Source organism: Dermacentor silvarum, chromosome 2 (assembly GCF_013339745.2).
Source record: "Dermacentor silvarum isolate Dsil-2018 chromosome 2, BIME_Dsil_1.4, whole genome shotgun sequence".
NCBI classification, from domain to species: domain Eukaryota; kingdom Metazoa; phylum Arthropoda; class Arachnida; order Ixodida; family Ixodidae; genus Dermacentor; species Dermacentor silvarum.
Genome location: NC_051155.1, coordinates 255,336,480 through 255,361,962, shown reverse-complemented (window position 1 = coordinate 255,361,962; position 25,483 = coordinate 255,336,480). Strand labels below are relative to the sequence as shown.

The 25,483-nt window shown below is 45.6% G+C and overlaps 1 protein-coding gene across 1 annotated transcript in view; it reads right to left on the bottom strand.

The window, feature by feature from the left end:
• Positions 1 to 20,031, bottom strand: part of LOC119440804 (zinc finger protein 184-like) — a 54,106-nt gene extending 34,075 nt beyond the window's left edge. Inside the window, 2 exon segments of the mRNA XM_049663060.1 lie at positions 17,932 to 18,964; positions 19,806 to 20,031. Coding sequence (XP_049519017.1) covers positions 17,932 to 18,964; positions 19,806 to 19,848 — 1,076 coding nt within the window. The 5' untranslated portion in view covers positions 19,849 to 20,031.
• Between the last annotated feature and the right edge of the window lie 5,452 nt (positions 20,032 to 25,483).

Sequence of the window (25,483 nt, the reverse complement as noted above, 5' to 3'; positions counted from 1 at the left end):
GGTCGGCCTAGGTGTTCTGTGAGTCGGCCCGGTCGCGCATTTACATTCGCACGCCCGTGCATGATGATGATGATGATTTATTGGCATCCCCTTTGAAACGGGGCGGCGACAAATAGTCACCTAGCCTGCTTGATTTAATCAGGTATACTATACATGTTCTTTATCTAGCATTTTTGTATACCTATCATTATTTTTCTTTTTCAAAAATTTACCTTGTACCGCTGCCTATGATTTTAAGAGATCAGGTCGCATCCATCTTTTCCCTACTTTTTTCCACCAGTACTCTAATCGTCTCTTGCTGATCTCTACGGCTGATCTGTTTATGTTTCCTTCCACTTTAAACCCAAGCGCTTCTGGGAGTTGCACGTTACCTACGGTTCTCGCTGGGTGGATCCCGTCGCATTCCATCAGGATGTGCTGAGTGGTTTCTGGATCTTTACTGCAGCATACACATGTCTCATCTAGTTCCGAATATTTGTTCCGATATGTTTTCGTCCTTAGGCAACCGGCTCGAGCCTCAAATAGCAAGGCACTGCCCTTTGTGTTATCGTACAGATTTTCCCTTCTAATTTCTTTCTTCTCATTCTTGTAAATCTCCATTGTCCTTTTCGTTTCCATTCTTTGCATCCAATTCACGGTCTCTATTTCTCTCACTTTCTTTCTGATGACCCCTGGTTGTCTATTTACAGTTTCGATTATCCTGTATTTGGTTGCCAACTTCCTTGACCTCTTCCTCCATTCTGTGTCCACGCTTTTCATGTAGAGATACTTGTGCACTTTAGCCGCCCATTTATTTCATCCATGTTCCTGAGCCTTTCTTCAAAACTAATTTTGCTTTGTGCTTCTCTGACTTCAAAAGAGGCCCAACCCATGTCTCCATGCACTGCCTCATTTGTGCAGCCGGTCGATTGCAGCGCGCCCGCGCGGCGCTAAAGGGAATTACAGATCTAGGTACTTGCTGGCGACGCGTCTCCGCAAACGCCCCTAGCTCTGTGAGTCCCTGCGCCCTAGCGCCGTCGCCTCCCCAGCTAGAGTGACCTAGAATATGGGAGAGTGTCCAAAGCGCCGCGCGAATGCATGGGAGGAGCGAGGACCTTTTTGTGTGAACTCCCGCGCCGCGGCGCTGCTGTACCGGACCCGTGGGCTTTCTCCGCTGCGGAAGCCGCGCCATGGCGGCGGGCGTCTGCTACGAGCCTGATATTTTGTTTGCTATTAGCCAACATCGCAATAATTTGGGATATATTAAGTACCACGTCACCGCAAGGTAATACTACAGTGACTCACCGCACAGAGAACGCGTTTGCCGGCTGTGCATACGGGTATTTACTTCTCGCTCGTTTGGTCCGCGTTACGCGGCTGTTTGAGTAACGCATTCCGCGCGCTCACTTCATTTAGTTATGCGTGGAATGAGCAACCTGAACGTGCTGCAGAAGAAAATAAGCTGGATATCGCGATGACAACCAGGAGAACATGGAAAAATGGCTAGCTCATGCTAACGCTTTTACACCCTTTGGTTCCCTTTCTTTTATTTCATGCATTCGATTTGTTTTATAAGACTGCCTCACGCGCTTTGCTGTTTCTTTATTAAGGCGAAATCCTTTACAGGCTCTTGGGAAGCGTAATGCGTCCTTCGGTGGGGCCGCGGTACCAAAAATAAATACAAACCGCGTAACTCTCGCGTCTCGTTCACTTGGTATATATTCCAAAGTATAGCGTGGAAAGGCACAAATGTGTGAATAAGATGACTGATGGGTCATGTCATTAGTAACTTGACACTTGCATTCACGTCGCGATTAATGAAAACAATATCACGTGTGGTGCAAACCCGCATTTTTCGGGCAGAAATCCCTTTGATGGTGCGGGTGTGACGATAAGACCATGTTGAATGCCAATCTCGACCTCAGTGTGTCGAACTTGCTCATATATCATGAAGAACTGAGAGCACATGTAAAGGGTAATAATAGTAATGATAATTTCTGGGGTTTTATATCCAAAAATCACAATATGGCTATGAGAAACGCCGTACGTATTGGAGGGCTCCGGTAATTTCGACCGCCTGGGTTTCTTGAACGTGCACCTAAATCTATGTACACGGGTGTTTTATGCATTTCGCCTCCATCGAAATGTAAGCCGCCGTGGCCGGGAATCGAACCCGCGTCTTCGAGTTTAGCAGTACAACCTACCAAAGCCACTAAGCTATAGCACGGCAAAGGGTACGCTAAATATATACGCGGCGAAAAACAAGACAAACCAAAATAAATTAAATGCTAACAGTGCAACATTGTGTACGTACGCCTCATTTCATAATTACGAGTGAACGTCAGAAAATGAACGTGATGCTTTACGGATGTGCACTCGTCTTTCGTCTTCTTGTTGCAAGAGCGCAAACACTAAGCGAATTTTAACGTGAAAGTAACTTTAGGAATATTTATTGCGCACGCTCGCTGGTTCGTACACAGCGCACATACTTACGATGAATAATTACGTACTTGTAGTTACGTAATGAAAGAGGCAACTAATCACCAGAACATAAACTTTCATGTTTCACTTATTGAATGTAACTATTTTAGGGATATGTATAATCAATAGCGATATTTGTAGTGCATAAAAGATTGTAATTTTCAAGAAGATTTTCCACTCAATATAATGCAAGCACAAACATCATCACGCGCCATGAATGCTTGTTAGTTTATGTAAAAAATCACACGTTAAGCAATAACTATTATATCATGAGAAGTTATATGTTGGTAATTTCAGAGAGGATTCACGGATTAATAAAACAAGGCTATTGCTGCAATAACCTTTGCATAAGAAATGAGTAAATAGCAAGGCCAGTAGTAGCTATCTATTCATTTCAATGTCGAAAAATATATATTTGTTTACCTTTTTTATGTTTGTTTACCTATTGGCTGGGATGACTTTTTTTTTCGAATGTCTGAATTTGAAACCATCTTCGCTCACGCTGAACCTTAAGGTACAACGTGCGCGAAGTTTGTATTGAAGAGATAGCGTACAGGAAGAATTGTTCGTGTACCGCGCTATCCCCTGAAGCGAAATTGGCCAACAATATTGCGGCGTTAGGGCCGTCTCTGCTCCTTCTCTTGTTTCCGTTACACCTTCTCACTGCGCTCTGTTCATGATAAAGTATTGTCGAGGCTAAAAAATTCATGAATAAATACATATGCATATGGCTCTAAACTACTACCGACCGTGAGTGAAAAGCGCGTAGTGGTGAGCGAAGCGGTCACTGCACGCACGTAAGTATTTCACTTGACTTCGCGAGTAATTTACTTTTTTCGTTACTCTTATTCTTGCAAGCATGGTGCTATTGCCCACGTGCCCATCTTTTTTTACGTTCTGTCCTTGCGCGGACTCATTTAGTGCGTTTCTACGCACGCACAGTTACCGTAATACCGTTCCCGAACTCTAGCACCGGAGCTAGGCCGCGCTAATGAATTTGATACGTTAGTTTTTGCATTATCTTGCTGCCCAAGCACAAAAAAAAAACGCTCACATATGGGTAAGCTCCATGCAGCGCCACACTGTTGAATTTAAATACAGTTTAAGTGCTTTGCGGGGAAAATGAACGCAAAAAACTATAGCGCGTAGCAGACGACCCTCGCTTCCCGCGCGCTTCGCGAGCGCGAAAAGCCCACGGGTCCGGAGCAGCAGCGGCGCGGCGCGGCAGTTCACAGAAAAAGGCCCTCGCCGGAGCCGGCGCTTTGGACACTCTCCTATATTCTAGGTCACTCTACCCCAGCTTCTCCATGGCTCCACGGAGCGCGCCGCGCAGGCGGCCGCGCCGCCGTGGTCCGTCAGAATGATGCATTGAGTTAACGGTGTTGAAATCTGACTGGCCACAATTTGTCACTTAGCTTGGATCTCAATTTCTTTCCCCTTTTAGTTTTACCATACGTTACCGCATACGGTAAGGTGCGCACCATGTTTTGCAAGCCGAGCCGGACCAAGCCTAAACATAGCGAGCAAGTGGCGTCGGCCACAGAGCCCACGCCATGCATGTCCGCGTCTCGCGTGCGTTTTTCACCATGGTAGCACCAAGAGACGAGTTAAATTTAATTCACCTTCTGCAACGTGGCGAAGTGGCAGCAAGTGTGAAAAAAAAAAAAAAACACTTCGGGTTGGTGGCGTCATCTAGTGACGAAGATTTTACTTAGAGGGGGCGCAGTAACTAATTATATTCCACTTATCTGCTGGTGTAAAGTGTCGGCAGCGGTGCAATTTAAAACAAACAGTCCTATTTTTTATACGCAAGGCCTGGAGGTTAACCGCTGTCATCGTTATCAAGTCGCCGTACGCATCGAGCACACATGCAGCTCAAACGTATTCGGTCATCGCGGTACGTTACCGCACTTGCCACACCGTAACACGGCACTACTAAAACTAATTGACTAAACAGCCGCGACAGGAGCAGAACCGAGCACACATGCAGCTCAAACGTATTCGGTCATCGCGGTACGTTACCGCACTTACCACACCGTAACACGGCACTACTAAAACTAATTGACTAAACAGTCGCGACAGGAGCAGAGCAGCAATGTATTGTCTTCTTGCCTGCTTACTAATGGCAAGAAATTAGGCTCTAGCACTGTGGCATAATCAGTTCTTTCAGGTATGACTACGAGCTTGATGCTCTACCATTCGTCCACGATCACATGCATACTTCCTTCCGACTTCGTGATCGGCCAAATGTAATCACGTTTTAACACTTCGCCAGCGCACAAATGCCATCGTCGTTTTAACATTGACCACATGACACTAACGTAAACCCGTACGGTTGTATACACTGTCGCTAATCGCGTCAAAATCCCGTGTTTCTCTAGTTAATGCTCGTTCAGTACCTGCACTAGAACCCAACAGTCGGCTCGCCACGGCCGCACTAGAAAACGATCGTCTTCTCAACGTGGTCGTCGTCGCGCTGTTTGTGCACGCACAGCTCCGTTCGCGCAAACGCGTTGTTCCACCTTGTATCGCTTCGTTTTATCTCAAACAATGCAGGATAGACATCGATTCCAGCAGTGTGCATGCCACCCTGCTTGCGGAGAGTTGCCGAGCCTGGTCCAGCGGAGGCGTTCCCGCGTCTATGGCGGCGAGCGGGGACTCGACGCAGATAGGGTGCCTCGATGCCAGCGCCGCCGTTCAGGGTGGTGCCAACCTTTGACCGCCCCCGCGCCGCCGCTTTCTCGCTGCGACGCCATATTGTGTCACAGCGAGCCGTTGCGATTGCTTGGTGCCGGTGCTGAGTTCGAGGCACAGTGCGCGCGGATGCTTCGCGGACGCTTCTACTTGCTAGACAGTGTTCAGCCGCATGACTGACAAGCTATCAAGTGCATCGTGTCGACATGACGGGCTGTTGTGTTCCCAAGTGCGCCGGATCGACGCGTAAAGGACTGCGTTGGTTTCGCTTCGCCCGGGAGCCAGAGCGACGGAAGAGATGGGAAGCCCAAGTAAAGCGCGATCACTGGAAGGCAACGGATAACTCCTGCATTTGCGAGGTAAGTGTCAAGAATGTTTAAGACTACAGCACCGTGTTTTTCATTTAAATAAGAAAGTATTTTCTGATCCTCGCTCACGTACCTACGTTCGCTCACGAACTAAGTAAGCACTGCACCGATGCTGTCTGAGTAGCGCATGGTTTGCGAGCGCGCGTCGCATAGGCTTTTTTCGTTTTGATGGGCGCAGTCTGTACCCTTATTTTAAGGACTGACGAAGATGCTTAGCCGCGAAATAGTCTTACATTAGCTATGAATCGTCACGTAAGCCACCTATTTTCCTTTTTTACGGGAAGCACACATCGTGTGTGTCTCTTGTTTCTTTTTTTTTTTCTTATTTCGGTACTGAGTATTTGGGACTAAAGAACGCAGTGCTTCGTCTGGGGAGAGCGGCTGTTTTGTACGTACGTGGTAAGCGAAACATTGTGATTTTCTCTGATTTCTCAGGAGATATCTTGCGGACCTCAGGGTGTTACGTTAAATAGCTGATTTTTTAGACTTGTACATATTTGTAGCGTAGTGATCGTAAGCCGATGGTCATTCGTGCTCATTCCCGATCGTAGTGGGTACTGTGACGGTCTTTAAATGCCTGTGCACGGTATGCCCAGGTGTAGTAGAGTTAAGGGGCATCATGGGACCAAAATGTTTCGGCGCTTTCTGGCATGGTGTCTGTTGTAGCCTGTGCATTTCTTCGAAACGTGTGAAGCGAGGTAATACAGCATTGCTTCTGCTAAAATTTATTTTTAAGCACTGTAATGGGTTCTCTGTATTTACAAGGCAACTTTTCATATCAATAATCACTTTTGTTGTTTTACCTGTATTTAGAAACACTTTGAAGAGGACCAGTACGAGGGAAATCGACAGGATGGGCGCCGTCTGTTAAAGTCAACAGCCCTACATCATCATGGACTATATTTTCGAAGTGAAAAACATTGCTAATCTGTATTTGACTGTCTTAGTTTCATTTACGGTTTTTGTACGGGATGTGTATGCAGTGTTTATTTTTTTCAATGTAGTTATCAGTGTTCTAATGGTTATTTATGAAATGTTCTGTACTCGCCATCGATGTGTTTGGCTGATGCGACGTATTCGATGGTAGCTGATGTATGTATTCTGGCTGGATATCTGGCTGGATATCTTGATTAATATTACCCGCGGTTGCGTTTTCTTGTTTGCATTCTTGTTTTCGATTTATATTGTGTGTAATAAGGTTGATGTACTCACTTGAACCCCCCCCCCCCCCATGTAATGAATAAATAAAAAAAAACTCTCTCTATCCCGAATTGTGTGTCGAGCCTACCTTGCGAATAAATTTTTTTTATCTCGTCTTTCAACATAACCTTCAGGCGCCACACAGTACACATAATTTTTCATGTACATATCTCTTTCATGATTGATTGTACTAGACATTATAAGTAAATGTATTTTGTGCATCGTTTGATTTCTTGTGTGTACTACGCAAGATTGACACAGACAAGTTACGTTACATTTTTCTCTACAGCACTAACTAAACCTTATTTTCACATCGCAGTTATTTTTACACCAGCTTAATCCTGTCAGCACACAGTTTTGTGGGCAAAAAAATTGCGCGTAGATATCGTCAAATAATTGCAACGAACGCGAAGAGCACGCGGAACGCAAGGGAAACTAACCGCCGTGCGCGAGTGGCTGGCTACGGTAAAGGAGGCGTGACGTGTAAACAAAAATACAACAGCGAAAAAGAAAAACTTCCACACACAGGGGGTCGCAAACCTTATATACCAAGCATCGAAGCGCAAAAAAATAGTGCGTATTTTAAACATACACACGGCATATTAAATGTGATTGAATTAGGCAACTTGGGGCATGTTCCCGGCGCCATACATTTACGTCTTCGACCTTCGACGAGTTAACGGCTATTGGTTATAAAGATATGCAGATGGGACACCGATAAAAAATCCTCATCAAGGCAAAGCACTTGGAAGCGCGCCGCGAGTAACACTTTATGAACGCAAGCGTAGCTGAGTCTCAGCTCGTGTGACACAATATGGCGGCGCCAGCGGGGTTGTCTCCACCCTGGACGGCGGCGCTGGGCATCGAGGCACCCTAGACGCAGATAGGCACGCGCGACCCCTAGGACCGAAAAGCACCTAGATGCGTAGTTCCCGTTAGTGCCGCGCGGGTGCGCTGCAGTCATCCGGCTGTACGGGCGCGCGAATGTAAATGCGCGGCCCGGTCGGCAGCACAGTTCCGCCGGCAGATGAGTCCGCTAGCTCGAGCTAAACGCGGCATGAATGTTCCAGTGTGAACTACCCTCTCAAGCCCGGTGCATTTAGGATGGAGACGAGTAAAAAATTTGTTGGTAGTCCAATTGGCCCGGTAGTCCAATTTAATAATACCTAGTGATAAGTTCTATTATTTCACAAGGACGGGTCCGTGCATACTAAATCGCAATGTGCCATTGTTGAGCTAAAAGCCAACACTTGAGGCCTGAGCAGTAGCGCACCCAGGATCTCTGCCAGGTGGGGGGGGGGGGAGGGGGGGGGTACCAATACCATCTAAACAGCACTAATTTCAATTTCTTCACGGGAAATTGTCAAAAAATTCGCTTTTTGCGAGTGTGCAGACGATTGCGCGTCTTACATCTTAGTTGCAGTACTCAAATGCGCAAGGAAAGTAAAAGAGGTTAAACAAAAGGGAAGGGGGTTAAGTCGGCCTCAGGGGTGTTACAACCCCCCCACCCCCCCCCCCCCCTCGTCGGTGCGCCACTGGGCCTGAGCCCTTTCATTCAGTAAATCTGCAGTAAGGCGAGCAGGGGCGTGAGAGGGGGGTGGAGTCGCCTCCCACCTCCGCTCCCTAATATCTACCCTTTGGTAGCATATATTACAGTAAGTATGCTCCACGCGCCACCTAACGCGCAGTGGCGTAGACAGCGAATGTATAGTCGGGTACAACTTAAGAAGACAGGAGAGGCCCCGCCCAGATAACCGAAGCGCGGCAGTCGAATGCCTCGATCCGCAACTAAAGAAATAGTCCCGCTGACGCGACTCTGCCCAGCTCGAAGCGCAGGTTGCACGTTCTCCGTCGGCGGGGTCACCGGCCGTCCGGCTCGTGACGTCAGTCCATAGTGCGCGCCCATTGGTGCAGGCTCGTGTGCATGCGCCTTTGAGGGGCAAATGCCGCTGCCTTCTAAAGTTGTACCCGACTTATAGTTTTCTCGATCAATATTTGGCCAGCGGTCGTTCTCACGTTTTATTAGTGTGCGTGATCTTGTCATCGGACACCAGCAGAGCGCGTGCATTTTCATCTGAGTGCACAATAGCAGACGTACTTGCAAAAGCCTTTAACTATATACAATATTTTTAAAACCGCAATTTAATTTTTCCGTCTAACTGTGTTCGTGGGCCGATCCCGAAGATAGTAAAGTCTAACACAGCGGCAAAAACTGCACGTATGGTGCGGTGCCTGGTATGTCGTACCACCTTGCTGTAGTACCTGTGGTAAGAGGACCATTCTCACATTCTTCCCTCATTCCAGCCAGCGTTTTGAGATGTCGTAGAGCTCTGGTCGCAGGTGGTTGTAGACGCTGCACAGGGTTCCGAGTGTTGTTCGAAGTGCAGGTTGGCTCTCGCATTGGTAAGGCACGGTGGTAAGGGGAGCTCATGCTGACCGCATTCTTGGATAGCAACATGGGGTTCTTCACAACATTTTGCCACATTTCCTGCGGCCTCACTGTTCCCAGTTTGTATCATGCCCTGGATGCAGCTTTCGTTATCCTCATCAGATAGAACACGATTTGATTGGTTGGTTGTTCCACACTGAAATGGCGCAACCAACTCTGAGGGACCAGCAATGAATCAGGCGGTACCAGGGCTTGAGAAAATAAGTGTCAGAAACTCCTCCGTCATCCTCATCACTGCAGTCTGCATCTGACACATCTCGGGATTTTAAATTTCAAGAACATAGTCTTGCATGTACACTGCTTTGCCACGTCATGGGGTTTCTTGTAGATGGGGATGCCTCTAAGACCCCTCAGCGTGCCTTCATAGCAAGCTCACTACATATGGCTCAACAGCTATTGGAAGCAGCCTCCGGTAGCCGAAGAGCCCCACAGCCGTGCTCGAGTAGAAGACGCACCTGTCAAGCTTCATTCGTAAACGGCGGCTGGAGACAACTTGGCACATTCGAATGGCATGCGAATATATTAAGCCAGAAGGGTAGGGAACATCTATATTCCAGAAATGCTGGGGCTCAAAACTGATGGCCAACAGTGGAGTTAAAAAAAAAGGATAAAAAGCAGGGAAGAAATAACTTCATAACTTCATAAGTTAAAGCTGACATATAGTAACAAGCAGGCTAGGAGAGTATATTCATTGCACCCCCCTCCCAACACACTCCCGGTGAGGTAACGAAAAAGAGAAGTTGGTCTTACATAGTTAATAGTAGTCCTCTACAAACTGCTACTCTGCTCAGAGGGATTTAAGAAAAAAAACGCTATGATATGATGAGAATAAGCAGCTACTATGCACGCTTCGTCTCACGAACACCATGCAGAGTAGTAAAAGCTACACGTCCCAGTCAACAAGAATAGAGAACCAGGAGAAAGGCTCCTCCCTTGTGTGCCTGCCCTCCGTATGACACCGATCGAGTTGAAGTTAATTCACGAAAGAAATAGCAGTGCACAATGGGCGACTGACCTTGCCTTCTCGGGACATGCAGCCATCTCTCAAAACAGACTGGCTGACAAGAGCATGTGCTGAAGAGCACAGAGTTGCTGTGAGCCCGCCATGAATGAAAGTAGCAACACTTCTTCTTCACCAGCCTCACTTTCTCACTTTGGTTGAGGTCCATCGCTAGACTCCATGAAACTTTATGCGGTTGGTGCAATTTGCTATTGTTTTGTTGACATAGAGCTTGTCATGTGATTGGCTCGGGTGCGACCTCTTTGCGTTACGAGGCAGACAGCAATTTACAGCAAAAGGGCCGCGGCGTGGCCAGGGAGACGCAATTGAGCGGCAATGGGGGAGGCACATCCTGATCACAGTGGAGAAAATGAGTCAGTAAATATTGCACTAGAATGGCAGAAAAAATATAAAGTCAAAGATGCAGAAACAGTGCACCAGTTAGGCACAATGGAGAGGAAGCCAGCAATAAACAATATCAAACTGCAAGAAATGAAATCGGAAGTTTATGATAGTTCAAAGGGCAGTGCCCTTCTCTCGGAAGCCAGATCAGGGTGCCTGAGAATGCATAGCTATAGCAGAAATGTTTCAGATGAAGACGACTTGTGCATAGCATGTGAAAATGGTGCAGAAACCATTGAACACATTCCAGTAGAATGTCATAAGAGTATCCATCCGGCAATAAACATGGAAGTAGTTAGCCTACTGAGATATTAGGTTTTAAGGTCAGTAGGGAAAATGCAAATGAACCTGCATTGGAGGCCATAGTAAGGAATGGCTGGAAGTTTGCTGGTGCTAAGAAACATGCAAGGAAGCGAAGTTTTTATTGTGAATAATGTAGCTTAGTGTATGAAGGTATATAAAGATTTAGATACCCCAGAAAGGATAAAAGAATGAGCTTCGTAGCATATGCCCTCACCGCATTTCATATGGTATGCCATTGTTACTTCAGGAATGAGTTAAGGTACTATAATTATTTAAGGTTCTGTGGCTTGCTAACAAGAACCATTGATCTTAAGTGCAGAAGCTAGAGTTTTAGCTGCTCAGTATACCTGTTACCCTTCATGGAATAGAAGGCTACTGCAGACATTTAAGTGAGTGGCCGCTTTGGTGACGCCACCTTGTAGCGCAGAGAGTTTGGAGTCACAAAGCTATTGCAGTGACAGACTGTATTTTGATTTTTCATTCATTTTTTTTCATTTTTATTTCCTTCAAGACCCCCGTTTTGGAGGTATTACATAAGGGGTGGGGCTAACATTACAAATTATAACATGTCCTTCATGATGACGGGTGCGATGTAATTTTATCTAGGAATGCTCATGGGCAGGTGATGGCTGCGATTTCATGGGGAAGGTCATTCCAGTGACTTGCTGTTTGGAGGAAAAATGATTTGAAAAAGGTAGTCACACAGGCACGTTGGCGTGAGACTTTAAACGGATGACCGGTGCTTTGAGACATGCGTGATGGAGGTGCGCTCACTACAGACATTTAAGTGAGTGGCCGCTTTGGTGACGCCATCTTGTAGCGCAGAGAGTGGCATCGCGAAGATGACATTTAAGGAAGCCATGTTTTTTATTCGCGGATGAGATTACGTTTGTTACATGCTCATGCCATGACAGATAATTACTGATAGTGATGCCTAGATAAGTGTAGGACCAGTCAAGTTGGACAGGAGAATCAGAAATCACGTCTGTAAATAAATGCAGGTTACAACGGCAATGACAAGATATGAGCTTGCATTTAGTGAGATTAAGGGTTATCAACCAGATTACACCATAGTGGAATGCGTTAAAGTTGTCCTGGAGAAATTCTTGATCAGCATTGTTAGCAACTGGAGTATAAATAATGCAATCGTCGGCGAACATGATATCATTCATTTTGCGGCAAATCATTAATATAAATTAGGAATAGGAGGGGTCCAAGCACAGTTCCTTGCGGAACACCAGATGTTACCGGTAAACTGTTGGAGGAGTAGTTATTAATGACAACAGACTGTGAGTGATTCGTGAGGAATTCCATTATCCATGCAATAATATCTGAATGCAAGTTAAGTTGGGAAAGCTTTAAGAGTAGGTGTTTATGTGGTACCTTATCGAAGGCTTTGGCAAAGTCCAAAAAGATGGCATCAGTTTGTAAGTTATCAAGATTGTAATGGAGATCGTGAAGGAAGATGGCAAGCTGCATCTCGCACGACAAGCCTTTTAGAAATTCATGTTGGGATGAAGTGAAAACATTTATTGAATGTAGATGCTGCATAACCTGAGAGTAGATGACGTGCTCCATGAGTTTACAAGAAATGCTAGTTAGTGAAATGGGTTGGTAGTTGAGCGGCGAATTTTTGTTACCCGATTTGAACACAGGGACGACCTTCCCCATCTTCCAGTCTTCTGGTATGATACCTGTGGCGAGTGACTGAGAAAACAACAAACACAGAAATTTAAAGGAAATGTTCTTGGTATTCTTGAGAAATTTTGGATTAATTTTGTCGATACCAGATGATGAAATTTTTAATCTGTCCATTATACACGACATGCCATTCTCAAGAAAAATGATGGCTGGCATCACTGACTCAGTAGTAGAAGGCAATGAAGGAAGTGGTTCTTCAGGTTCACTTGTGAATACTGATGAAAATGCCGTGTTGAAAATGTCGGCACATAGAGCATCGCAGAGTGTCACCATTACCGTTGGTAAATGCGATGTTGCGTGATTGTTGTGGGTTTATCAACTGTCAGAATTTTTTTGGGTTATTGGTTATCACTTTGGGTAAGTCTTGGTGAAGAAAAGAACATTTCGCGCATTGGACCGCAGATAAGTAATCCATCTTCAGTCGCATAGTATTTTTCCCACACAACACAACTGGGTTTAAGTTTCGCTGCGCAATAGAGGTGCTGTTTCTTGTTTTTTAATCTTTTGAGTGTTTTGGTAAACAAGGATTCTGGCGATCAGCATTGATGGTGCATTTTGGGATATACCTGTTCATTAGATCACTAATTTTAAGTTTGAAGGTTGACCAATTTTTGTACATTGTGTTCTGACGGTGGTGAATTTCGAAATGTGGGAAAAAGGAATTTAACTCTTTATTGCTATGTAGTCACCCTAATTGTAAAGCCTTATCATTTTTTTGGACACTTTCCTGTGTTTGGGAGTAATGTTAAATTTGGCGTGAATTACCTTATGGTTGCTCATTTTCCCAAGGCAAGTACTCGAAGCTGAAGTCTCAGGGTGGCTAGTTAAAATCAGATCTAGAATGTTTTCTGATGTCTCTGTGACACGTGTTGGTTCAGTTATTTTTCGGAAACGATTAAAGTTAAGACATTGGTTGACAAATTCACGAGGTTCCTGAGGTAGCGAAACATGAGGTAGATGGTGCCAGTTAATAGATGGATAGTGAAAGTCACCAAAAAGAATAATTCGTGCGCTGGGATACTTGGCGGTTATTTGTAAAGCTTGCGGGGGAAGTCGGGATTATCATGGGGAGGTCGGTAGCAGGGGCCAATTAGTGTTGTTATTGGCGCAGTGCGGCATAAGAGCACCAAAATCTCAAGGTCCGATGTGACACTAATAAGTGAGAATGGTAGTTCCTTATTAGCTGCAATTAAAACACCTCCCTGGCAAGAACCGGCACGGTCAGCACAGATAAGGCAAAAATTCAGCAAATCGTGTAAAACTTCACAACCACTTATGTTAGTATTTAGCCTAGTTTCAGTTAGTAGGAGTATCTTACTGCCAGATGATGATACGAGGGCAGATATAAGCTCTTGTTTTGGAAGGAAGCTGCGTATGTTGTGAAAATTACCGAAAGACCAAGATTAATTTGGGGGTTGGTTCTAGGACGACAAGTGGGAAAGGGTACTGTGGAGTCTGGCGATGAAGAGACGTATGCTATGCGATTTCCTTAACTGATTTAGACGTCTCGTCAAAGAAATAGCACTTGGGACCAACATGCAGCATCTTATACCGGAGAGAAAATCTTTGAGTTTTTTTTTGCGAAAGCAACTCATTGCTTATGAATGTATTGAACACAGCGGGAAGAGTCTTCGCCGACACTGAAGGCATTAATATTTTTTTTTAATTTAGGCCTGTTGGAAAGAATAGCTTCTTTGGTCTTGAATGATGTGAATTTGACAATGCTAGGGCGCTGGTGGTTTGAGGTATGATGACCAAGCCGGTGGGCGTGCTCAATATCTTTAGGATCCAAGGTTATTTTCATGTGCTGAAGACAGTAATCAATAAGCTTTTCAGATTCGGCAAATGTTTCACGAGGGGATGAATCAGGCAGACCACAAAAAATGAGGTTATTTCTGCGTGAGCGGTTTTCAGCATCGTCGAGATGAAGTTTTAGGTCGTGAACCAAACACACTGTCTGGTTAGTGGTAGTCTGAACTGTTTCAATGTTGGTCTGAATTGTGGGCAGAGCTTGGCAATGTTCTTCAAGTTTGGTGAGGCGAGTGCTGAAGTCAGATATCGCTCATTCAATGGAAACCATGCGTCCTTTGATTTCTTGCAATTCATTGATTAGTGTTGTCTGGCCAGCAGACAGCTTTTTCAATTCGGCCAGAGCGATATCCAACTTGTCAGGTCCGGGGTTAGATTCGATGTCACCAGCAAGTAGTAACAAGGACTGTACACTGTGACAGCATTTGGTAGCAACAGTAATCAAACACTGAGGGCTTGGCAGCTGTATCAGGAAATAACTACTGCATTTTCTAAGCAAAAAGGCTGCGCAGTTGACTAACCTGCATGATGAAGAAAGCTGGATTCTATAGCTGTGCCGTGGCACAGCCGCCAAGCCCACAGATCGCGGTAGGTGATTGCCGCTCCTTTATAGGTGGCTGGCTGAATGAATGAATAAAGCTCTATTTGAAATGGCTCTTTGTCAGTGCCGTCTGTGGCTGGCTGAGTGATGTTGTCGATGGCGCTTTCCAATCCGTGTCGAGGGTCCAGCAGATCGAGCGCGCTGAGTAGGCAGAGGCGTTGGTGACACTGTAGAAAGGCGGATGCAAGTCGGTGGCTTTCCAAGAAAACTCGACCGGAGCCCAGGGTCCAGACGGTGTCAAGGAACAAAGGCAGCAGAAGGCAAGCGAACGTATGGAACGGCATCTGCATAATGAAGAAAGCTAGATTTGATAGCTGTGCTGTGGCACAGCCGCCGAGCCCACCAAGCTCAACTCAGCTTCTGTTGTAAAGTGATGGCAGTGACACGATTGTCAACATACAGTTAACGTTAAATTTTCCTTCATAGGAGCACCCATGTAAGACAAAAGCGCTTCTAACGTGTTGTGTTTGGACAAACCATCACAAGATGTCGCCAGCGCCTACCAGTGCCTAAAGTCCCTATATAGTAAAAGTACCGCCATCTACTCTTTCCTCCGCCATCTCCTCTCCTAAAGCGCTTGTTTTTTTCTTTACTTTTTGCTTATGAAAGCAAGTTGACGGTGGCGGCCCTAGAAAGTTTTCAGGCGGGCACGCGCCGCGGCCGCCGCCGGCGACTGCGCAGAGTGACTTTAAACATGGCTCCGAGGCGGAAAAAAACAAAATAAAAAGAAGTGAAAGTGCACGCTATCATCGTCCAATCAGAGATACAGGAGAGAGAGAAGCGGCGTTGATCAAAGGATGGCGGTACTTTTCCTATATAGGGACTTCACCAGTGCCCTGCCGCTATGCCTCCTGCAAAGGGCAATATGTTTACAGACAAGCTAAAGCTCTCTAATAAACACATAAGAAACGTAAAAATAATGACCTTGGTAGCATTTTACACCAACACGTTTCAGAAGGTGTGCTCACACCATGAAACAAGTGCTGAATTCAACTAAAACTGTAAAGTTGTCTCTGCACACAGTTAAAATGAGAAGAGCTCCCAAGTCCCCGTTCTGCAGTTTTGTACAAATAGTCTGAAAGGGCTCAGAGCCATTGGTTACAAAACATCAATCGTACTTGACTCAGTCGTTTAGAATTTATGCAGCACACATGAAGCCAATTGCACCAATTGCCACCATGTCGATGTGTCAGTGGTGAGCCATCACATACACACACACACGCATGCACACGACACCACATACCAAGAATGTTTCGACGCACTAGGCAAATTAGCTTCTTTGCAGATCATGCTACTCGGTACAAACTGGGGCAGCCTTGCTGGCTGAATTTTGTTCAAATAATTGAGGATGGGCGGATGAAAAATGCATTGTTGAATATGCGCTCCGTGAATGTTCAAGATTCCAAATGCAAGGCAAATATTTTAATTGTTTTACTTACTTGACAATTTCCTGTGGTTAAGGCTGCAGACCCATATGAAAACAGTTTACAAGCTGCTTCCGGCACACTGATCTCCTCATATAATTAAAAGGGCTGCACAGGGACTTCTTAAATAAAAATTGCAGGACCCTATATTTGATTTTGCACATTTAGCAGGAAGCCTACAGTTTCGTTCAAGACTGCCTGCTCCTTCCTTGACTTCCTGAAATTCTTGACACCTCTCGTGTATATTTATACAGTGGCAGAAATTATTTTGATGTCATAGCTAATGCCTCTGGCAGAAGCAAAAACAAATTTCGTCACTGAAAAGATCAGTGCACACTACTGAAGAATCATGCTACTGCACCAATACCTTCGTCCCCGAGATCATGCCACCCATACTCAAGGTCTTACCGATACAAAGCTCAAAACAACAATGGACAGACCATGACAGCATAGGCATGCCAACTGGTCAATCTATTATCAGTAACCAATGGCGATCCATAATACAGCTGCTGCACCCTTATTGTCAGTGGTCCTATTAAAGTGTTGATAGCTTTACCTTCTTTTTATAGCAACTTACCGCAAAGCATTCAAGTTGCACCAAAGTTCAGGAATGAAGGCACCAGCAGCACAGTGAACGAGGTTAGTTGGCGTGAAATTACTTTAACCAGCAAAACCAACATGGCCACATCGATATCAACAGTGTTATTTTGGCAGACATATGCTGTGTTAATCCATTTTACATGCTGTATGGAATCTCATTCATAGCACTGGTTCTTCGTAATTTCACAATGAGTGTTGCGCAATAATGTTTGGAGCATTTTTTTTGGCAGTTTACATCTAGCTTCTAGTATTGAGTTTCCAGAACACCGTTCAATACAACACAATACAGAATCCTTGCATTGGGTCATCTGCACTTCCAGTACTTTGTGAGGTGAAATTTGGCAATTATTTGGCAAAATTTGGCAGTACTTGCTGAGCTTCCTTGATGGCAAATTCATTATTTGCATTTCTGGATTTGTGCAAGATCATTAGTCTTTCTGATGCTCGCAAAGAATGATGGTGCAGTGCAAAGAAGTTTAGATCTTGAGACATTTTAAAACATACTCAGGAGCCCACAATTTAAGTAGCAATGCCTTTCAATTCCTAGATCTGTGGCTTTTATGACAGCCATAGTTCCTTGCTTTATGCACAACTTTCTCTCTCACACACAAGCACATGCCATGCACATGAACACACACACACAAAATAAACAATTTCCTCCATTTTGAACAACTCAAAGCTTGTGAAATGAGCCACACAGTGATTCCAACTTTTCTTTTTAGAATGTAATTATTGTATTAGTGAGGTGACACTCTTCACAATATAATGTACAGACTGAGCAGTACACTAGGTTCGGAAGCAACACCTTGCCAAAAGCACTTCAGTTGCATGATGTTGACACGCTGCATGCAACAGCAGTCAACCAGTTCCATCGGCTACACTTTGATGCATGATGTTGACATGCTGCATGCAACAGCAGTCAACCAGTTCCATCGGCTACACTTTGATAGCCCACAATCATTTCAGTGCCATTCGAGGACTCGTCCCTCTCGTCCATCTCCACCAGGATGACAGTGTCTGGCCGAGGTGCCTCGTCTTCACTCTCTGCAGGGTCCTCCTCACTGCCCTTCTTTGAAGAAGGCTGGTCACATGCAGACATCTTCACGAGGAGCTCGTGCCTGTTCTGTTCTAACCGGTGATTATCATGTGTCTTGCGATGCTGCCTGAGGTTTGCGGATGACCCAAAACGCTTGCCACACTCAGGACATGGGAAAGGTCGTTCACCGGTATGTATCCGCAGGTGCTGCCTGAGATTACTAGATGTTTGGAAGGCACGAGGGCACTCGGAGCAGGCAAAAGGCCGTTCACCCGTATGAGTCCTTTCGTGCTGTCTCAGGTTTGTAGATGTGCCAAAAGACCGGTCACAATGTGGGCATGGGAAGGGGCGCTCACCCGTGTGTGTTCGCCGGTGCTGCCTGAGGTTGCTCTCAGTGTTGAAACGCTTTTGACACATGTCACATGGGAAGGGCCGTTCTGAGGATGTGTGGCATATGGTGTAGTGCTGCCTCAAGTTGCTGGCACTGCTGATTATTTTTTTGCAGACAGGGCACATCTGTGGTCCCGACCTGCTGCTCCCTGTAGCCTTACCTGGGAAGCTTGTCGTCACAGTTTCCTCGGCAGCATCTATCTCATCCACAATAAGGGGAGCTGGATTCTGCTTCAAGATGGACGCCCTCGAAGGACCCGCCCTCTTGCTGCTTCCAGGGGTGCCCAGCTGCTGAGGATTTTTGGCCACCACATTGATGGCCAGCTCTCGGGGAAGTGCAAGGCTCCGTGGCCTCCCATGCACTCCTCCGCGGTGAGCAAGTAGCAGGGCACTACGGTGGAAGCACGGCTCCTGCTGTTCTTTCACAGGCTTCGATGCTACAGTCTCACTTGTCACACCGCTGCGGTCAGTCGCTTGGGTTGGCGCTCTGTTCTCAGGCCGTTCCATTTTGCCCATTTTTTTATCATCTGAAAAGTGGCGTGAAAAGAGTCATTCATCAGCACTCCACATGTACACATTGTGGCTTTACATTTGATGTGATCAATGTTTGACATACTAACGTACCAAATACTTCCACAGCAATAAGTGCATAGAGCGACACATTCAACACCATGCACTAATTTCCACTGTGCCACAACAGCATACCAGTAGAAATTATATTTATGGATTGCGTGGTAGGACTACACTACCTGCCTGGCAAGCGCTAATCCGCTGTTTGCATTTATTGAGGATTAATACGATTTGAGAACCCTTGTTCTGGTAAAAAGTGTAACCGTGAGCACTACATTTCCCAAATCTGCGCGGTAATATGTATGCAATAACAGTAGCATCGTCGCTGCGTGACAAAGATAATGCAACCGGTCCACATATGTTCAGGCATCTCCCTTCTTTGTGCGCTGGGGCACAGCTCGCAAGTATGCAACGACAACGCATCCTCGATTCGAGCTGATGGACACGGTGCGTGCTCTGTCGCGGTGCAGTATACCACTGCATGTTACTTACGACCTCTTATTTCGGCGCAGTGTCTTCAAATGAGACGCCTCCCCCCTGTCGTAATTGCTCCCCGCGTTTTCCCAAGGAGAAAATGGTTTTATCGATTTGTCATTCTTATTAGGCCGTAGGAGACTCGAGATGAAAACACAAATCGCAAGCTTCTTGCGAGAGACAACGCTCCTAGCTTTCCACAAATATAAGCAGCGTTAGAAAAGCCGAGTACATTAACCTCTAGCGGGTTTATTACATACTTAACATGTTCTAATACCGTTGCCTAAACCGACAAAATGCAGTTGCACACTCCAGCCTGCTTACCTGGATTTGATTCTCCCGTGCGATCGGCTACGATTTTAATCATTTTTGCAGTGAATACGACAGCTAAAAACGATATTTGCCTTTCTACGACACGTTTGGAAGCCTGTTCAGGCTTTAAGTGCTAAAAACCTTGACTGGAAAAACCGCCGAACGTAATGCTCGCGATACGCCATAAGACACCATTTTGGAACTCATTGCGTTACGCTAGAGTACAAGAGGCATGACAAGAGGCGACATCAGAGTGTTGGATGGATAGATGGATGATGGATGGATGGATGAGGCTGAACCCTTTAAATCAGGCGGTGGCATACGCCACCTAGCCATGACTATTAACACATTTTGTACTTTGTGGTGGGTGAAATTTCACCCATGCCTTGATTTTAGCCACCAATCAGATAACCTCCGTTTGGTTATTTCTACCCGCTTAAAGTCTATTTTGCCTCCACTGTCCCTAAAACCCAATGCTTTGAAAAAATCAGCCCCGTTGGTACCGTTGGTTTGCACTGTAGGGTTAAGCCCTTTACAGAAAAGTATGAGGTGTTCAGCCGTTTCCTCTTCTTCTCCACACGCACCGCACAACGTGTCTATACCTTGGTACTTGACTCGGTACATTAGTCCGCAATACTCCCGTCCTGGCTTCAAACAACAAAGAGCTTCCCCTTGAATTATCATAGATATTTTGAAAGTTCTGTATGTTCCCAGTGCTGATTTCGCCTGCATCCCTGTTTTCCACAGACCCCTCTCTGTTTCTTTAACCTTTTTCTTAACCGCTGTTTCCTGGTTTGCAACCCTCCCGCAGTTCAAATATTTGATTGACAATTTTCTGGTCAGCTTCCTCCATTTTGTGTCAACATTCCTCATGTACAAATAACTAAAAATTCTCCTTGCCCACCGCTTTTCTGCCATTTCTCTCAATCGCTCCTCAAATTATATCTTGCTGCTGGCTTCCCTGCCCTCAAATGACGTCCATCCCATGTCACCCTGTACCCCCTGATTTGGTGTGTTTCCGTGTGCTCTCAAGCAAGTCTACCTACCCCTCGCTGCTTAACTTCCAACCTTGCTCGAACCTCTGGTCTCATGCACAGGACCGCATTGCCTAAAGTCAAACTAGGGACCATCAACGCTTTCCAAATCCCTCTCACCACTTCGTACCTATTATAATTCCACAGTGCCCTATTCTTCATCACAGCTGCATTTCTGCTACCTTTAGCCGTTACACATTTTTCATGTTCCGTTAGGTACTCAGCCCCATTGTTTATCCACACTCCCAAGATATTTGTACTTATCCACCACCTCCAGCGTAACCTCCTGTATCCTATGCTCGCTGCCCTGATTATCATTAAAAATCATGACTGCCGATTTTTCTTTACTAAACTTCAAACCTAAGCTATCTCCCTCTCAGCTCTTTACCACAGATGTCCATTAATCTCTGCAAGTCTTCCTTGCTGTCAGCCATAAGTACAATCACTCCTCAAATTCTATCTAGCTGCTATAGCTTCCCTGCCCTCGATTGACGCCCATCCCATATGTCACCCTGTGCCCCCTGATTTGGTGTAATTCCGTGTGCTCCCAAAGCAAGCCTACCTACCCCTCGCTGCTTAACTTCCAACCTTGCTCGAACCTCTGATCTCATGCACAGGACCGCATTACCGAAAGTCAAACTAGGGACCATCATCATCATCATCAGCCTATATTTATGTCCATTGCAAGATGAAGGCCTCTCCCTGCGATCTCCAATTACCACCGGCTTGCGCTAGCGTATTCCAACTTGCGTTTGCAAATTCCCCAACTTCATCATCCCATCTGGCTTTCTGCCGACCTCAACTGCGCTTCCCTTCTCTTGGTATCCATTCTGTAACCCTAATGGTCCACCGGTTATCCATCCTAGTTATTACATGGCCTGCTCAGCTCCATTTCTTGCGCTTAATGTCAACTAGAATATCGGCTATCCCCGTTTGTTCTCAGATCCACACCGCTCTCTTCCTGTCTCTTAACGTTAGTCCTAAGATTTTTCGTTCCATCGCTCTTTGTGCGGTCCTTAACTTGTTCTCGAGCTTCTTTGTTAACCTCCAAGTTTCTGCCCCATATGTTAGCACCGGTAGAATGCAATGATTGTACACTTTTCTTTTCAGCGACAGTGGTAAGCTCCCAGTCAGAATTTGGCAATGCCTGCCGTACGCACTCCAACCCAATTTTATTCTTCTGTAAATTTCTTTCTCATGATCAGGGTCCCCTGTGAGTAATTGACCTAGGTAAACATACTCCTTTACAGACTCTAGAGGCTGACTGGCAATCCTGAATTCTTGTTCCCTTGGCAGGCTATTGAACATTATCTTCGTCTTCTGCATATTCATCTTTAACCCAATTCTTACACTTTCTCGATTAAGGTCCTCTATCATTTGCTGTAATTCTTCTCCATTGCTGAATAGGACAATGTCATCTGCAAACCGAAGGTTGCTGAGATATTCGCCGTTCATCCTCACTCCTAAGCCTTCCCAGTCTAAGAGCTTGAGCATCAAGTAAAAAACAGCGCGAGAGTATGCACAGGACCAAACGACGAGTAACAGGACAGACACAGGGCGCCCTGTGTCTGACCTGTTACTCGTCGTTTGGTCATGTGCATACTCTGACGCTGTTTTTTACTTGATGATGAAGAACCAACTAGCTCAAAAATACGTCCTTACTAACAGCTTGAATACTTCTAAGCATGCAGTGATTAGCATTGGAGAGATTGTGTCTCCTTGCCTGACTCCTTTCTTGATAGGTAACTTTCTACTTTTCTTGTGGAGAGTCAAGGTAGCTGTGGAATCCTTGTAGATGTTTGCGAAGATATTCATGTATGCCTCCTGTACTCCTTGATTACGCAATGCCTCTATGACTGCTGGTATCTCTACTGAATCAAATGCCTTTTCATAATCTATGAAAGTCATATAGAGAGGTTGATTGTACTCCGCAGATTTCTCGATTACCTGATTGATGACATGGATATGATCCATTGTAGAATATCCCTTCCTGAAACCAGCCTGTTCTCTTGGTTGGCTGAAGTCAAGTGTTGCCCTGATTCTATTGGAAATTATCTTGGGGAATATTTTATACAATACTGAAAGCAAGCTAATGGGTCTATAATTCTTTAATTCTTTAATGTCTCCCTTCTTATGGATTAATGTTGGCGTTCTTCCAGCTCTCTGGTACACTTGAAGTTGTGAGGCATTGCGTATAAAGGGCCGCAAGCTTTTCAAGCATGATATCTCCTCCATCTTTGATTAAATCTACTGTTACTCCATCTTCTTCAGCAGTTTTTCCCCTGGTCATGTCTTTCTAGGCCGTTCTAACTTCATCGCTAGTTATAGAAGGAGCCTCTGTATCCGGTTCATCACTATTTCGAATGAAAGTAGCTTGGCTGTTTTGGGAACTGTACAATTCAGTATATAATTCTTCCGCTGCGTTTACTATGTCATCGAAATTGCTCATGATATTTCCATGCTTATCTTTCAGTGCATTAATCTTGCCTTGTCCTATGCCAAGCTTTCTTCTTACTGATTTAATGCTGCGTCCATATTTTACGGCTTCCTCAATCTTTCCCACGTTATAATTTCGAATATCCCTTACTTTCTTATTATTGATCAGTTTTGACAGTTCAGCGAATTCTACCTGATCTCTTGAGTTGGACATTTTCATGTTTTGTCGTTTTTTTATTAGGTCCTTTGTTTCCTGGGAGAGCTTACCTACTGATTGCCTTGGTGCCTTACCGCCCACTTCAATTGCTGCTTCTGTGATGAACCTAGTTACGGTTTCATTCATCACCTCTATGTTGTCTTCATCTTCCTTTTCTAAAGCTGCATATTTGTTTGCGAGCACCAGCCTAAATTGGTCTGCTTTTACCCTTACTGCCTCTAGGTTGGCTTGTTTCCTCTTGACTAATTTCACTCTTTCTCTCTTCAATTTGAGAGAAATCCTAGACCTCACTAACCTATGGTCACTGCACTTTACCTTACCTAACACTTCTACATCCTGCACTATGCTTGGATCGGCAGAGAGTATGAAATCTATTTCATTCCTTGTTTCTCCATTAGGGCTTTTCCAGGTCCACTTCCTGTTGGTGCGCTTCCTGAAGAATGTATTCATTATTCGGAGCCTATTCCTTTCCGCGAATTCCACTAACATCTCTCTTCTTGCATTCCTAAAATCGATGCCGTAGTTACCAATTAATTGCTTGCTCACCATCCTGCTTTTTCCCCACTTTTGCATTGAGGTCGCCCATGACTACAGTATACTGAGTTTGCACCTTTCTCATTGCTAAATCAACATCTTCATAAAACTGTTCTAACTTCTATTTCTTTATCATCGTGACTGGAGGTTGGGGCGTAGGCTTGTACTACCTTCATTTTGTACCTTATATTCAGCTTTATTACGACGACTGCTACTCTCTCATTAATGCTGTAGAATCCATCAATGTTGCCCGCTATGTTGTTATGGACTAGAAATCCTACCCCGGATTCTCTCTTGTCTGGAAGACCTCTGTAGCAGAGGACGTGGCCGTTAGTCAGCACTGTGTAAGCCTCACCAGTTCTTCTAATCTCACTAAGGCCAATAATATCCCAGGCAATGCCTGATAATTCTTTAACTTTGCCACCATTGCAGCGCCGCTTCATCAACTACTTCCTTCTGGAGCTATACGTATGATCCGACGAATGCCGAATAAAGTCCCTATATAAGAAAAGTACCGCCATCCTTTGATAAACGCCGCTTCTCTCTCTCCTGTCTCCAGTAGCGCACCCAGGATCTCGGCCAGGGGGGGGGGGGGGGGGTTGACAGTTTGCCAATACCATCTAAACAGCACTAATTTTGATTTCTTCACGGAAAATTGTCAAAAAAAAATGCGTTTTTTGCGAGTGTGCAGACGATTGCGCGTCTTACATGTTAGTTGCAGTACTCGAATGCGCAAGGAAAGAAAAGGGGTTAAACAAAAGGGGGGTTAGGTCGGCCTCAGGGGGGGGGGGGGGGGGGTTACAACCCCCGAATCCCCCCCCGTCGGTGCGCCACTGCCTGTCTCTCCGATTGGACGATGATAGCGCGCGCTTTTCACTTCTTTATATTTTCTTTTTTTCCGCCTCAGAGCCATGTTGAAAGTCCTCTGCGCAGCCGCAGTCGCCGGCGGCGGGGCGGCTGCGCAGAGGAACGTGCCAGTGTGAACCACTGGCCACCGTCGACTTGGCTTTCGCAAGCAAAAAGTAAAGAAAAAAGCAAGCGCTTTAGGAGAGGAGGCGGCGGAGGAAAGAGTAGATGGCGGTACTTTTCTTGCCCCGGGGTTGCCCCGAAACCAGAATGGTGCGCTGTGCACCGCGGTGGTGGCGCACTGCGGAGGGTCAACATCAAGGACAAAACTGCACTCCGTGCAGATGCTTGCATGAAGCGCCACTTCGTGCCCCTGGCGCGCAAAACGTGCGCATAACGCGCGCGCGCACGTTTTTTTTTTTGTTTGCAGGTGCAGAGGATACGCGGCAAGCACTCGAACCTTGTCAAACTGCGTGCTCCGACATACCTGGTTACGAGTACACACCAATGGATTTTATAGTTAATGGCAAGAGACATAATGTGGTGATGTCGGTGGATGAAATGAATGATTTTATGGCGAGTAAGTATTCGTTTTTAGCAACGCACGCGCGGGGAGTCGAGCG